A 15,485-nucleotide genomic window follows, 5' to 3' on the forward strand; every position below is an offset into this window, starting at 1 on the left:
CACTGATTGATTGACTGAGTCACTGACAGACTGATTCACTGATTGATTGACTGAGTCACTGATTGATTGGCTGAGTCACTGAGAGACTGATTCACTGATTGACTGACTGGGTCACTGATTGATTGACTGAGTCACTGATTGATTGACTGAGTCACTGACAGACTGATTCACTGATTGATTGACTGAGTCACTGATTGATTGGCTGAGTCACTGAGAGACTGATTCACTGATTGACTGACTGGGTCACTGATTGATTGACTGAGTCACTGATTGATTGACTGAGTCACTGACAGACTGATTCACTGATTGATTGACTGAGTCACTGATTTATTGACGGAGTCACTGAGAGACTGATTCACTGATTGACTGACTGGGTCACTGATTGACTGACTGATTCACTGATTGACTGATTGGGTCACTGATTGACTGACTGAGTCACTGATTGATTGACTGAGTCAATGACAGACTGATTCACTGATTGACTGACTGGTCACTGTCTGACTGAGTCACTGGCTTACTGATTGACGAACTGAGTTGCTCAGAGTCATGAATTGAGCAAAGTAACTCTGAAACAAAACCAAAAACACATATTTTAGTATATAAATATACTTCTTTTAAACTACTACTGCTACTACTAATAATAATAATCAATAATAGCAATAGGCGGCACGGTGGCGCAGCAGAGAGTGTCACAGTCACACAGCTCCAGGGACCTGGAGGTTGTGGGTTCGATTCCCGCTCCGGGTGACTGTCTGTGAGGAGTTGGTGTGTTCTCCCCGTGTCCGCGTGGGTTTCCTCCGGTTGCTCCGGTTTCCTCCCACAGTTCAAAAACACACATTGGTAGGTGGATCGGCGACTCAAAAATGTCAGTGAGTGTGAATGTGTGTGTGTGTGTGTGTGTGTTGCCCCGTGAAGGACTGGCGCCCCCTCCAGGGTGTATTCCCACTTTGCGCCCAATGATTCCAGGTAGGCTCTGGACCCACCGCGACCCTGAACTGGATAAGGGTTACAGATAATGAATGCATGTATGAATAATAGCAAAAGTAATAATACTAATGATAATAATAATTATACTAATAATAATAACATCTGGAAGGTGGGCCACCCAGCACATAAGGATTTTTACATACTGTAAAAATAGACCGCACCAGTGGTCTAGCAGCACTAAGATTGTTTGACATTGTACAGAATAAGTTACCTTTGTAAGTTCACTGAACTGAGAGCTTCCTCAGTGATAATATTAATATAATCCTGCTCCAAACTACGCATGTTTAAAATGACAAATATGTCCTTTAAAACCGAAGTAGCTGTGATGCTGCTGACATATCCACATCTGAGCAGTTCTTTTCTCTGATGGCCAGTGAGTCTGGCCTTGTTTTGGAGGGAGTGCACTAAATCTGAATGGCTGTTTGATGCTGGCTGCTCCGAGCCACTGCCTCTGCAGAACAGGACGCAGCTCGCTGCTGGAAATGGAACACACTCAGCATAAACAGTGCTGCTGCTCCGAAGGTCCACATCGCCATGGCAACCGTGTAGGCTGACATTCCAGGCAGCTGGAGTACAAATGGAACAGATGTTAACATAGCGAGCCCAGGTCACATGACCACTTATTTTGCGCTGCTTGTCCTACCCCATACACACACACACACACACACACACACACACACACACACACACACTACACACACACACACTACTACATATACACATTAAGGCAGCATCCTACCCTGTACACACACATGGGAACGACATTTGTGTGTAAAAGAGTAATAAAACCCGCTGAGACAGCAATTAAAAAAAAGATTGTCAACCATAATTAACAATACAAGCACGTTTGTAAAAGTGTAAGTGTGGATAATATTTGATGGCACTTCCTCACACACATTAGCAGTGGTCTGTTGTGTAAATATTAGTTGTAAATTGAAATTTTCTAATGTATCTTCTGTTATGTTTCTTATGTATGTTCTCTAACAACATAACTGTGATATACCACCATTATCATACACTCACACACACACACACACACACACACATGTTGGGGCATTTATGCAAGTAATAAAAATTTAGTATACATTTCAAATGAATACATTATATCAGAAACCCTGCAAAGCTGTGAATATTGATTTTCTTCATAATATTCATTATATTCTCCTCTTAATTCATAATATCTCCTCTCCTCACTTCTCCTAATGACATTCAAATACATCAAATGTAAGAAAATACTCCTCATAGAATATATCTAATGTCCAACTTCATTGTCATTAAAGTCCTATGGAGAGCAATGGGCTGAACTGAGAGCAGCTTGCTGGGAAATTAAGTATGAATGAATGAAAGAATGATAGTTACACATATATAGCACCTTTCTGTTCACCCAAAGTGCTTTACATTCTTAGAAACATGAACGGAGTCAACTCAATCACCACCCAGCGCCCATCAATGTAGACAATGAAGCCACATATAAGCCCAGTGTTGTATCTTTAGCCATGTCACTGTGAGGGTGAGGGTAAGTGTTACGGGAACCTCAGCAATTTATTGTCACCAACTAAACAGAAATAATCACAGATAAACAAAATACTACAAAGTAGAAGTAAAATTATTAAGACGTAAATAAAAGCGAAGGTGCCCGCTCCAGGGTGTGTTCCTGCCTTGCGCCCATTATTCCGTGTTGTCTGTAGACCCACCGTGACCCTGAACTGCGGCAACAGACAATGAACGAATGTATAAACGGTTAGAATTTCAGAAGCCAAACTGAAGTTAATTTTCCAGTATAATTTGGAAACGCATCATTTGTAATAAACTGCCAACTTAGTTTAACAATTCATTTTTTTAAAGAGAGAAAACATATATCAAGGTTTTCTTGCAGTTGAACCAGATTTCACTTGGTCATTAAAATTGTAAACTGTGGTTACATAACTTTATAAAATATACATAATGGTTTTAATGAACTTTAAGTGTTTAAACACATAATAATGATATCTTAGCACTAATATACAATCACACAATTACAAAGCCTGCAGTGCCACAAGCAGAAACAATTCATTTTGTATAATGTCAATTGTTTTTGTTTGGTTTTTTTTTTTAATAACAGTGTCTTCATCACAGAAAACGTGTGTAGTATTGTCTAATGTTTGAACATGCTTTACTAAGCTAAGCTGTTACTGTTATGCTTATTATGATTGACACTAATGATGCGTGATATCACACGTTTCCCTTTTTTAACATCACCCCACTAGATGGAAACCTTTAATAAAGCAACATAATAATATTGTGAATTGTCATTGTATGTATAGGTTATAAACAGTCAGTTATAAACATTGCCTTATTAGTTATACACTACCTAAGTAGCTGTCTGTGCTACTTTTTCATCTGTGTTTGTGTGTTGGGGGGAGGGCGACAGAGGGAGAATGCAGGAGGAAAAGTAGTTCCTATCCCATGCTGCTATTTATGGTGTAGTTTTAATATTAATAGACAGCTAGCATATACATCCATCCAACAAAATAAATAAACAAAATATATTGATATTTTCAAGCCAGAATCGATTCTTAAAAGTAAACGCAAGGTTCAGGAGTATCATTATTTATGTATAAATTCTGCATATCCCTAACTGAGACTTGCATTGCCCACTTGATTTGTTCACACCAGTGTGTTTCCTGGGTTCTTGGCCTAGCACTGTATTCTGCCCCTGTCTTTTTTTGGTTCTGTCCACCAATTAATGTTATTGTCAGTTCTGCAGACGTCTGTCTCATCTATTCTCTGCTGCCATTGGCCAAAAGTGAACAGAGGTGTTAGAATAAAAAAAATGGGCAAGTCTAAGGTGTCAGGTTTCAGGTTCAGGTTCACTTTCTGTCACAGCCAGGGTTCAGTTTTTCAGAAAATTGTGTGACTGTAGCTCTTGGACCAAATGGACTAACCCTCATGCATCCTTGAGCCTTGGCTGCCCATGCCTCTTTAGCTGCTTCAAAGGTTGTCCTTTCTTGAACTCCTTTTGGTAGTTTCCAAATACTGCTGGGAACTCCTCAGAGGACCTGCCCTTTTTGGCCACACATTGTTGTCTTCACAATTTGGTTCTTATGCTAGCTCATTTTTCCTGCTTTGTACACATCAGCTTCAACAACTGACTGTTCACTTGCAGCCTAATACATCTCACACCTTGGTAATCAGTGGGATTCAGTGGTTTTAAACTTGTGGCTGATCTATGTATTTCCCGAACTGAGAGCTATACATCTCCAGTAGTTCCAGTTTGATCAAGGTCACACTGAACTGGGGTTCAGTTCCCAATCGTAAAGGACTGCAGTACTTGAATGGAGTGAATATACTTGAGAAAGAAAAGAAGAGGCAGGCGCTTTCGCTAGGGCAGCCCCCTTCTCCCCAACACTACCGTCAAGGTCACCCTCCTTCCCCACAGCCCTCAGCTTAAGCAGCCTGTCAGAGTGTGACAAAAGCCATTAAGATTTAGGGAGATAGGGAGTGGGAAAATGCTGAGAAATACACTTTTCAAAACCATGGCCAAATGGGCTTTGCGGCATAGGGGCTCTGAGTGTGTTTGGTTAGCATGCGTGTGTGTGTGTGTGTGTGTGTGTGTGTGTGTGTGTGGAGTATGAAGGATGAGAATATTACAAAGCTATCATCATCGAGGAGAAAACCCTGTCCACAGTAGAGCCCAGCATTGGACAGTGCTGCACATTACACCTACAGGAGTTTTATGATGTCCCATTGTACATCTATAGGCCTTAATATGAAGTTGGCCTTCCTTTGACACCTATAACACCTTCCACTTTTCCAGGAATGCATTCTAAAAAATTTTGTTCAATCAGAAGGGTTTTACGCATTGCTTTTATATGTCCTGCCACTTTGTGGCTGAGTTGCTCTGGTTCCTAAACAATTCCAATATTCAAAAACACCACTCACAGTTGATCGTGAAATACCTAGGGAAGAAATTTCAGGTACTGATTTGTTGCAACAATGCCATCCTATTACAGTAACAAGCTTGAATTCAATGAGCCCTTTGGAACAACCCAGTCTTTCACAAATGTTTTTAGAGCCATGCTTCTTTGCTGTGACAATTAGACTGAATAAAACCCCTGAATTCAATGACTGTAGTCCATCTATTGCTCTGTGTACTTTGTTTGCCCCTTTTTCTCTCTGTTCTTAAGGACCATCACAGAGAAGATATGGATCATTATCACTGACATGGTGGTGGTGTGTTAGTGTGTGTTGCACTGGTACGAGTGGACCAGACACAGCAGGGCTGCTGGAATTTTTAAACATTGTGCCCACTCACTATCCACTCTGTTAGTGGTCCACCTTGTAGATGGAAAGTCAGAGAGAGTAGCTCATCTGTTGTTACAGAGTGTGTGTTGGTTGTCCTCTAGGACTTCATCAATGGAAACCGAACGCTGCCCACAGGATGCTGTGGGATATCTTTGGCTGCTGAACTTTTCTCAGTCCAGCAGTGACACTGAGGGCTTTAAAAACTCCAACAGCACTGCTGTGTCTGATCCACACATACCAGCACAACACACACTGATGGTAACTATCACCACCAAATCATTGACCCTGCAGTGCTGTTGCTATGACAATACCAGTGGTTGCTAATTGCAATGATATCTTAGGTTACTGATAGAGTGATGCCACCTCCAGGGTGTGTTCCTGCCTTGCACCCGGTGAATCAGAGTGGGCTCCAGACCCAGCGTGACCCTGAACTGGATAAGCGGTTACAGACAATGAATGTATCTTGCTAGGTGGTTGCTATGGTATCCTAGGTGGTTGCTAGACAGTTGATAAAAGTTTGCTAATGTGCTGCTATGTGGTTGCTATGATACTGCAGTTGTTGCTAGGGTGTGGCTCAGTGAAAGCTAAGGTGTTGCTAAGGGATTGTTTTTTCATTGAATAACAGTAGGATGAGGGTGCAGTTACATTAAGTGATTCCACAGCTGCTTCAGTTCACATTTGCTCAAATAAGTATTATATTCTTATTTCAGATAAACACACTGAATAATAGACTGTGTCAATACCACAGTTTTTTCTGTGGTTCAAAGTGTGTTGTGTGCTATTAGTTCCTTGTCTCTTTAAGCAGAAAGCCTAGAGAGAGCCGCACGGTGACTGCACCGAAGCCTGCTTTGCTTCTCATCAGGCTTCATTAGTAATTTAATGAGCTATCTTCAAAGTGATAGCATCCTCTGGTGTATAGCAGACTGTGCTGCTGTCGTTAAAATCTCGCATTACTAGCACACACGCTGCAGAGCTGCATCTGCCTTATTAGCCCACATCAGTGGAGTGCAGGGTGGTGTATTTCTTGTGTATTGATGTTGGTGTTGGACAAAAATGCTGATTATTAATTTTAGCAGTGTTGCTGTGGTTACTGTATTTTGGTATTAGATAATTCTAATGTTTTTTTTTGTTTGTTTTTTGTTTTAATGGGATGTTTCTACATAATTCAGCTGTTGTGATGTAATTCAGAGGGTGATGCCATTCAGTGAGGTTTGATTTGAGAAGGTTTACTGAAAGCTTACGGACTCTGCGTGGTGTTGATAGGAACCAGGGGATATATAGCTGTTTTATTGTCTGTCCATAACAACCAATTAAAGTCGTTTGTAAGTTGTGTGTGGCCCCATCCACACAGATCTGGATATATTTAAAAACAGATTCTTTTCCCCTTCGTCTTTAAAAATGCATTATTATGCCAGTTCAGTAGGGGGCCACAGTACTTCTTAAAGAGAGACGTAAAATCACCACAAAGCGTGAGAGAAACACACAAAATTTTACTTCCAAATCACTCCTTACTTCCTGTGTAATGCACTACACCAGTCATGAATTTACTGAATGCTGCATTATATATTTCTAATACAATCACTCATATTTATTAATATGTAGGAATCTGGAATCTCATGATATCTGCATGTGTACATTGTAGTTTTATGTACTTTACTATATAGAGAGTGAGGAGTTACCTGAATTTCAGCCAGAGACAGGCACAATGTGTGACATCAGCGTTTCTGAAAAGCTCTGTTTTCCTCGTCTGCATGAGAATACCCATCCATACCCATGTGGATGGGATCTCAGATTGGTTTAGTTTTTCAGGGAGACATCTGTAATAAAAACATTGTGATAAAACTCTCACATCCAGATGGCAAATGAAAAACTATTGGATGTCTAGTTCCCAAATTATATCATGTTATCTATCACATGATCATGAGCGAGGTTCTGGTTCTCAAATGATGAAAATATGAATACAAAAGTGACACTATATACCTGCAGCTGCCATTATACTCTCTTCTTTTATCAGCTTATTTTATCCCATTTTCTCACTGATTTTATTTCATTTCATAATTTTCGTCTTTTGAAAATGCTTTCCCAGGTGAAGTCTGGTGAGGTTTTAACACCTACACCAAGTAACTGGTTCAGTAACTCTTCCATTTTTATATTGATAATGCCTGATCAGAGGCTAAATATGGTGCACAGCAGTTCCCAAGCTCCAGTTTGATCCAATATGAGGTGAGATCTGTCTGCTAAAACATAGAGGTTTGCATCTGGACAGGACAATCACTGAGTTTAGTGAAAAACAGGTAATACAGCCTATAAAAGATTTTGGGGAAAATCACGGATGGTACAGCGGACCCTCCATAAAAAAGAAAACTGCCCGAGGACCCCATGGAAATTTTATTCTGTCCAGATAGGGCTTGATTTATTAATCAGATGATATTGAACACCCTGGTATGTCTGGTTGTTATGCTCTCATGTCTGTGTTAGCCAGTCTCTGACAGTTGCTCTGTACTTTACAAGCCACATAACACTGCATAATTACAGGTGTCCACCAACATTAGAGGGAATCTAGAGGGAATCCCAGTGTGAAACAGGTGTGAACAGCTTATACATGTAAACAGCCCACACTGGAACAGCTTCCCTAGGCTTTGACCTTCTCTTTCTGTTTTGACCAGTGTTTTCTCTTCTGTTCACAGCCGGAAGACTTTGAGGGGGTCCATTCCCACACCTTCAAGGTCAAGACCTTCAAGAAGGCCAAGAGCTGTGGGGTATGCAAGCAGGCAGTCACCAAGGAGGGCCTGGTCTGCAGAGGTCAGTAACAATATAAGATTGTGGACACCTGCTTATCCCATATTTCTTCTTATAGAATGGGAATTAATTTGAGGTTTGCTCCCCATTTGATGCGGTAACAACCTCAGTTCCTCTGGGAAGATTTTACCCTAGAATATTAGAGCATTGCTGTGATTTGATTGTGTTCAGCTCATGAATATAATTGCTTCACCATTTAAAGTGGAACTGGATATTTACTCACTAACAACCAAGACATCTACATAATACTAGTGAGGTTTTATGCTTGTTATGAAGGGACATAATCCATTAAAAGCACCTTAAACTAAGAAAATACAATGGTTATCATAGTTTTTAAAGGTTAAAATCCTGACATTTGTGGCTTTATTCAGGATTTTACAGGGATTCATAGCCCTTCGTTTGAAGTATGCCCCTGAACTCTCATATTTAATATGAATATAATCTCATATTCAAAGGGTATATAACCCTACCCCTTTTACCTTTCCAATCTATCCCAGCAGGAATGAAGACAAGCAAAAGGGCTAATGGTAGGGCTAACAGTATATGAGAAACTCAAGGTGGGCTTATACTAAAGGCAGTATTTCAGTCATCCTTTATCCTGGCCCTACACATACTGTAGCATATCAATAATCTGTATTTTCATTGTATGTGGCTATATATAAGGGAATAATTAGTAGTGAATTATGTATGTCATTCTCTAGCATTTAAAATGTAAAATATTATAGAAATCATTGTACATCCCCGTAAGTGTAGGTTTCAGTATTCAGGACTTCAAAGACATGGTACCATATAATCAGCTTATTCATACGTATGTTAAACCTCTGCTCTGAAGTGGTCTACAGGTTGTGGTTTCAGCACCGGTTAATGGACAGCTCCTCAGATGATCAGTCTGTCTGTTCAAGTCATAGTATGGTCAATGACAAACCACTAATATTTTGGCATTGTGGTATTATTACATACATACTTACACATACTAGGTCCTAATGGTCCATATTAGTATATCCTGGTCTCCTTGTCCTACCTGCCCATCATTAAAAAGTACAAGAGAGCACAATTAGCCTTGCTCTCTCTAGGTGGGTGTGGTGGCATTTCACTTGTCACTCAACACAATGTCATCCAGAATTTGACAGTCAGTGTTCTCCTCCAAGTGCATTGAGCTGCAGTGACATTGCACCAGGGGCATTTCAGAAAGAAGCAGTCACTAACTTTTCATGTCTCAGAGGAAACTAGCCAGACTTCACTGTTCAGCCTGATAGTACCATGTGATTGGTGGAGAACAGAGATGATATGGCACGTACATAGAAATGATAACAACTAAGACACTGGGTTAAAAAGAATTGGGTTATCACTAGTGATAATAGGCACAGGTATCATACCTCAAAGTGTATTTGACACTGAATGAGAGCTCTTTTCCACCAAATGAGCTCTGGTTATTTAACTGGTTCCGTTAAGTATTCTTGGAACCTTGGTGCTATCCAGCGAACTGGCCCACATTTCCTGAACAGTCATGTGATTGATTTCATAACATAACTGGAGATATATACATACAGACAGAACAGAGTCATGGTTAATCCACTATTTACAGGTCATAGTGATATGATAAAGATGTGTAAATGAGTTCTGAGCCATTCTGTTGAGTTTGTGAACAGTGATGACAGTGAAGAAAGGTAGTCAGTGCACCTTACGTCTTGCTGAAAACAGCCTCAGAAAACACAGACAGAGCATTTTCCTGTTTTTAGTTCCTTTTATGTTTTTATAGAACACACTACAAATGATCGTATCCAGCACTGGAATATTATGCTATATCTGAGGCTCTGTGCTCTTTCTGGAGCTTCCTTAGCTTGACACACCCATTGGGGCTGTTGTGGTTTTCCTACTATAAATTGGTTGCAGCTGACTTTCTTTTAGTGGAAAAAAGTAAACCAGAATAATACACCTTGAAGAAAAACCTAGAGACTACAAAGAAAAACTTGGAGAAATTAAGTCATACACAAACACAATTAATAACAAACTAAGACTTAAAGAGAGGGCTTAATACCCAGAGACAATAGGATGCACCTGTGAGCTCAGTCACACGGCTGCCTAACAGTTCACAGGGGCAGGGGTGTGGCTAAGAGAGACAGGCAGGGAAACATTGCACATGGCTAAACCCATGATCAAAACACAGGATAAAGAGTAAACAAGGACAGATCCTGACAGGCAGTAGTGTTAGTCTGTCCACAGAAGTCCACAATCAGCTTCTAGTCTTTTCTTAACAGTGACTAAAAGGGTGTGGATACAAAAAAAAACCCAACCTTCTTTATATGCACAAACATACGCTTGCAAAGGCACACAATAATCCATAAACAAATGGGGTAGAGATTTTGGCAGCTTCTTGACTGTTAAAATTAGCCTCTCAGCAATACCCCAGATAAAAGCTGGTGGTAGGAAAAAATGACAAACAAATAAGAGCAAACTGGGGCAGTGAGTTTGGCCGAACCAGCAGAGAACTAGACATTGCTGCCTCAGTGCCTTTCTATTTCGTCTATGTTTATCCATCCTCACATCAATCCCTTCTTTCTCCTTCCATAGCCATGTTTTCCCCAGCCTTTTTCTCTACAAATGGAGTCCAGATTGCTTTGTTCAGGGTTCCTTCTCCCTTCCAGTAATAAAGATCCATGTTTTGTGTGCAGTTACCTCTGGTTCTTCTTTGGTGAGATACTGAGTCATTGTTCTCTTTGTTTGTCAGAGATGCCACACAACCATAATGGTATTCATAAAAGCATAGAATACTTGAAACCATCATTGAACTTTCCATTATTCCTCAGAGGCAAGCTGAAGATGACACTGTCTGAAGGCAAATAAAGCTGTTTGCCAAATCACAAAATTCTGTGTGAAACTAGTGCTGTGTTCAATTTGCCCCCCCCATTACTCACTATTCCCTACACTACTCACTATATAGTACGCTCACTTGCGTACTTCTGTGTTGCGTAGGTCTGTGACAATGAGCTCTCACTAATTAGCCAATGGGAACACACCCCTGAAAAAACCCGCCCACACAAGATTTGATCCTGACCAGCTTGAAAAATCTCAACCTGAATCATTATAATACGAATGAAGAAATACATAAATAAATAAGTACACAAACAAAAACATGAATAATTAAAAGTTAAATCAGTTAAATGTGCATAAAGAAAAAATATAAACATTTCTATAGTTATTAATACAAATAATAAGGAATAAATAAATAAACAGGGCAAAATTCAAAAGTGTGTGTGTATATATATATATTATTTGTTTAAATGTTAAGTTATTGGTTAATTTTTATTTTCATTTTGGCAGATCTGTTCCTTCATGTTTTATATGGAACTGAATTCTGGATTTAAGAGGGTAGTGTAATGTCTTTCCAACATTGTAGAAGTTGGTACTGAAATAGCATGTGTGCAAAATCACTTCTCAAAATGGTTCTGAAGGTAGTGCTGCCTTTGAGGCAGAATGAATGTAATTGGTTACCAGCCAATAGGTGGGATTAATGTGATTGGTTTAAATAGATTGGGTGGAGATGTTTAAATCCCTTAGTATAAGCTCTGCCTAGACCCTCGTGTTTGCCTGCTCCGTCGCCAGCAATGTGATATATACGTTTCTTTTTTGTTACTATACACTGAAGTGCTGCAAAAATCTCAGTATTATGTTTTACTTAAATGAAGAATAATGTAACTGCCTCAGAGGAAGATACAGAATGTTCTAAAGTTCTGCTGCCTGTGAGGCAGTTTCTGAAGAAGTACATTCCTGCTCACTTAAGTTATGACTGCTGCCTCTGAAGGTGTTACAGATTGTTCTGAGGAAGCAGGACATTATTGTATGGCATTTTATGCAAAATATACTTCTGTAGAATGTGCACCAGAGGCAGATGAATTTTACTGTATAACATTCTGCAGCTTCCAGATGGAACATTTTGGAGTCTAAACTATTTGAACTAGGGCGGCACGGTGGTGCAGCAGGTAGTGTCGCAGTCACACAGCTCCTGTGACTGTCTGGGAGTAGTTTGGTGTGTTCTCCCTGTGTCTGCGTGGGTTTCCTCCGGGTGCTCCAGTTTCCTCCCACAGTCCAAAAACACACGTTGCAGGTGGATTGGCAACTCAAAAGTGTTCATAGGTGTGTGAGTGAATGTGTGTGTGTCTGTGTTGCCCTGTGAAGGACTGGCGCCCCCTCCAGGGTGTATTCCCGCCTTGCACCCAATGATTCCAGGTAGGCTCTGGACTCACCGCGACCCTGAACTGGATAAGCGTTTACAGATAATGAATGAATGAATGAATTAACTATTTGCACTAGCTAGAATCTACATTCTATCTAAACACTAAGCACTTTTGTTTGTCGCTCTGGATAAGAAAGTCTGTGAAATCCTGTAAATGGAAAACTGTAGATTACTAATTAGATTTACTAATTAATTGGGTGGTATTCAATCATCTCCACCCAATCCATTTTAACCAATCACATTAATCACGCCTTTTGGCTGGTGACCAATTACGTGCCATCTGTCAAAGGCAGCGCTGCCTCCAGAACAATTTTGAGTAGAGATTTTGCACAAAACCAACTCCTTATTGATAATCTTGATTTCACGAGAGAGATTGGACGAGTAGGTGGACAGTTCATGGACAGTTTCAGCTGAAGTGCATTTATTTAGTGAGTGATAATGTAGATCAGTTTGATTAATCCCACAGACTCTCAGCCACTCTCTGCTCTCATTAATTATTCAGTAGCTGTGTTGTCTGTAGCTCTGTGGTAGAAGCAGTAGAAGAGCTGATAAGATGTTACAACCACTGAGAGGTTCCATTTCAAACAGTAAATAAGTGATAATTCAATCTGAACTTTAAGTATACACTCATGTGGCTCTGCTATTGTTCTTTAGTAAAGACAATGGTTCTATACAGACCCAAGGACCATTTGCATGCTTAAAGAATATATTACATTGTGAATGTGTAATTTGCTCTTGAGAGTAATGCATAATATTTAGTAAATGTTTCTATGCCAAACCTTTGTTGGAAAATATATTCCTAATCCACAGAATGATCACTGGATTAGGAACACCTATTTTGCTTCTAAACTCACTGTCCATTTTATCAGCTCCACTGACCATACAGGAGCACTTTGTAGCTTTACAAACTGTAGTCCACCTGTTTCTCTTCATACTTTCTTATCCCCATTTCACCATGTGTTTCAATGGTCAGGACCCCCTCAAGACCACCACAGAGCAGGTATGATTTGGTTGGGGTTCCATTTTCAATGTTGTAGTGACACTGACGTGGTGGTGAGTTGCACTGGTTGAAGTGGATCAGACACAGCAGTGCTGCTCAAGTTTTTACCTCATTGTTCCACCTGGTAGATTTAAAGTCAGAGCCAGTAGCTCACAGTTTGTGTTGGTCGTCCTCTAGTCCTTCATCAGTGGAAACAAATGCTGTTGGTTGGATATGTTTGGTTGGTCAGTCCAGTCAGTGACACTGTGTGGTTTCAAACCTCCAGCAGCACTGCTGTGTCTGATCCATTCTTACCAGAACAACACACACTAACACATCATCAACACGTCAATGCCACTGCTGCGCTGAGAATGATCCACCTCCCAGATCATATCTGCTCTGTGGGGGTCCTGACCTTCGAGGCACAAGGTGAAATGGGGATAAGAAAGTATGCAGAAAAACAGGTGGACTACAGTCTGTGGTTGTAGAACTATAAAGTGCTCCTGTACGGTCAGTGGAGCTGATAGACTGGACAGTGAGTGTAGAAACAAGCTATGTCAAGAGCAGTAATCATATCATTAGAGTGGTGGAATGTAATTGTAAGTTGGAACATCAGTGACGTAATTAAACAGACAATTACGGTAAACTTGCACTGGACTCTTATGTAACACTTACTACCATTTAGCCATCGTCAGTTGGACACTCACTGTGTCGGCCTCCTTTTAAATATTTTAGGCTGTAAACCTCCACTTGAGGGCAGCATAGCAGAGTAAATAGCAGCTAAACAAATCCTCAAGGCTGAGCAGCAGTTCAGACAATGCACTGGAATTAGAAGCACAGTAATATGAGGTGAAGAACGTAGCAACACTAGACGTATTACACTCACTGTAAACACAGCAAGCACAATCTATATAGAGAAGCATTGCCTATTGGAACGGGATGTTCTGGAGCAGCTACAAAGAGGCCAAATTCATCTTGATCAAAGGCAAGTGTTGGCTAGAAGCATTGGGAGGACTTGGAGTGATGTTTTTATGTGGCTGGATGCAATCAGATCTTTACAGGAATATTCCAACGTTTACTTTAAAATATCCCCAGAAGCTGAAACTATTAATACCCTTCATTCCAGAAGAAATGTTGGAAGAACAGTTGTTCCCAGAGGTTTAATTCATGTCTTTTTTCGTTTGTTTCTTTCAGTATGCAAATTGTCCTGCCACAAGAAATGTGAGGTGAAGGTAAGTTATGAAGGAATTTTTCCATTTTCTGGGACCACCATTTGTGTGTGTTTGATGCATGGGCTATATTTGTGTGTGTGGGGGTGTGTGTGATGCCGGGGCAATGGAGGTGTGTGCGAGCCATCTTAGTGAAAAGTATACCTGGATAGGCAATATGCATCATACAATACAATAACCTTGTGTCTCCAAGTAATGGAAATGGTTAAATTGTTTACTCAGTAAACACTGTATAGACTTCTACACATTGTGAAGTTTCATTACATAAACAATCTAGAAAAACAATACTAATGAGTGGTACGATAACATTAATACCACTCACAGTGTATTCTCTCAGCTCCATTGACCATACAAGAGCTCTTTGTAGTGTTAGTAGAATTACAGACTGTGGTCCTCGTGTTGCTCTGCATACTTTGTTTGCACCCTTTCACTCTGTGCAGTGGCACTGATATGGTGGTGGTGGTGGTGGTGTGTTAGTCTGTAGTGCATTGGTAAGAGTGGATCAGACACAGCAGTGCTGCTGGAGTTTATAAACATGGTGCCCACTCCATTTTGTTAGACACACCTACCTCGTTGGTAGGAGACAGTAGTTCATCTGCCGTTGCTGAAGTTGTGCTGGTCGTCTTCGAGGCCTTCATCAATGGACCCAGGACGCCACCCACAGAATGTTGTTACATATTTTTGGTATTTTTGAGTCCAGCTGTTACACTGAGTGCTTTACAAACTCCAGTAGTTAAATGTGCTTTGGATTTGTTGTTTTTCTTTTTTTTTTTTAGAAACAATACAGCATTCTGCTTTTAGAACTAGGCATTTAATAAAGTGTAAAACAAATATACTGTACATTCCAGGCCTTTAAACAAGGCAGAAAAGGGCTGTAATTTTAATCTTTAGAGTTTAGGAGTATTTAGAAATCAACCAGTCTCTCATAATATGGACAGAAATAGCCAACAAACAAAGAGGAATCAGCCAATGA

General features: G+C 40.3%; 1 protein-coding gene across 1 annotated transcript in view; it reads left to right on the forward strand.

Annotated features, from left to right (window-relative positions):
• LOC136691501 (tensin-1-like) overlaps positions 1 to 15,485 on the forward strand; it is a 71,393-nt gene that overhangs the window by 37,122 nt on the left and 18,786 nt on the right. Inside the window, exons 2-3 of the mRNA XM_066664060.1 lie at positions 7,959 to 8,073; positions 14,478 to 14,515. Coding sequence (XP_066520157.1) covers positions 7,959 to 8,073; positions 14,478 to 14,515 — 153 coding nt within the window. The remainder of the gene's footprint in view (positions 1 to 7,958; positions 8,074 to 14,477; positions 14,516 to 15,485) is intronic.

This window comes from Hoplias malabaricus, chromosome 3 (genome assembly GCF_029633855.1).
Source record: "Hoplias malabaricus isolate fHopMal1 chromosome 3, fHopMal1.hap1, whole genome shotgun sequence".
Taxonomy (NCBI): Eukaryota; Metazoa; Chordata; class Actinopteri; order Characiformes; family Erythrinidae; genus Hoplias; species Hoplias malabaricus.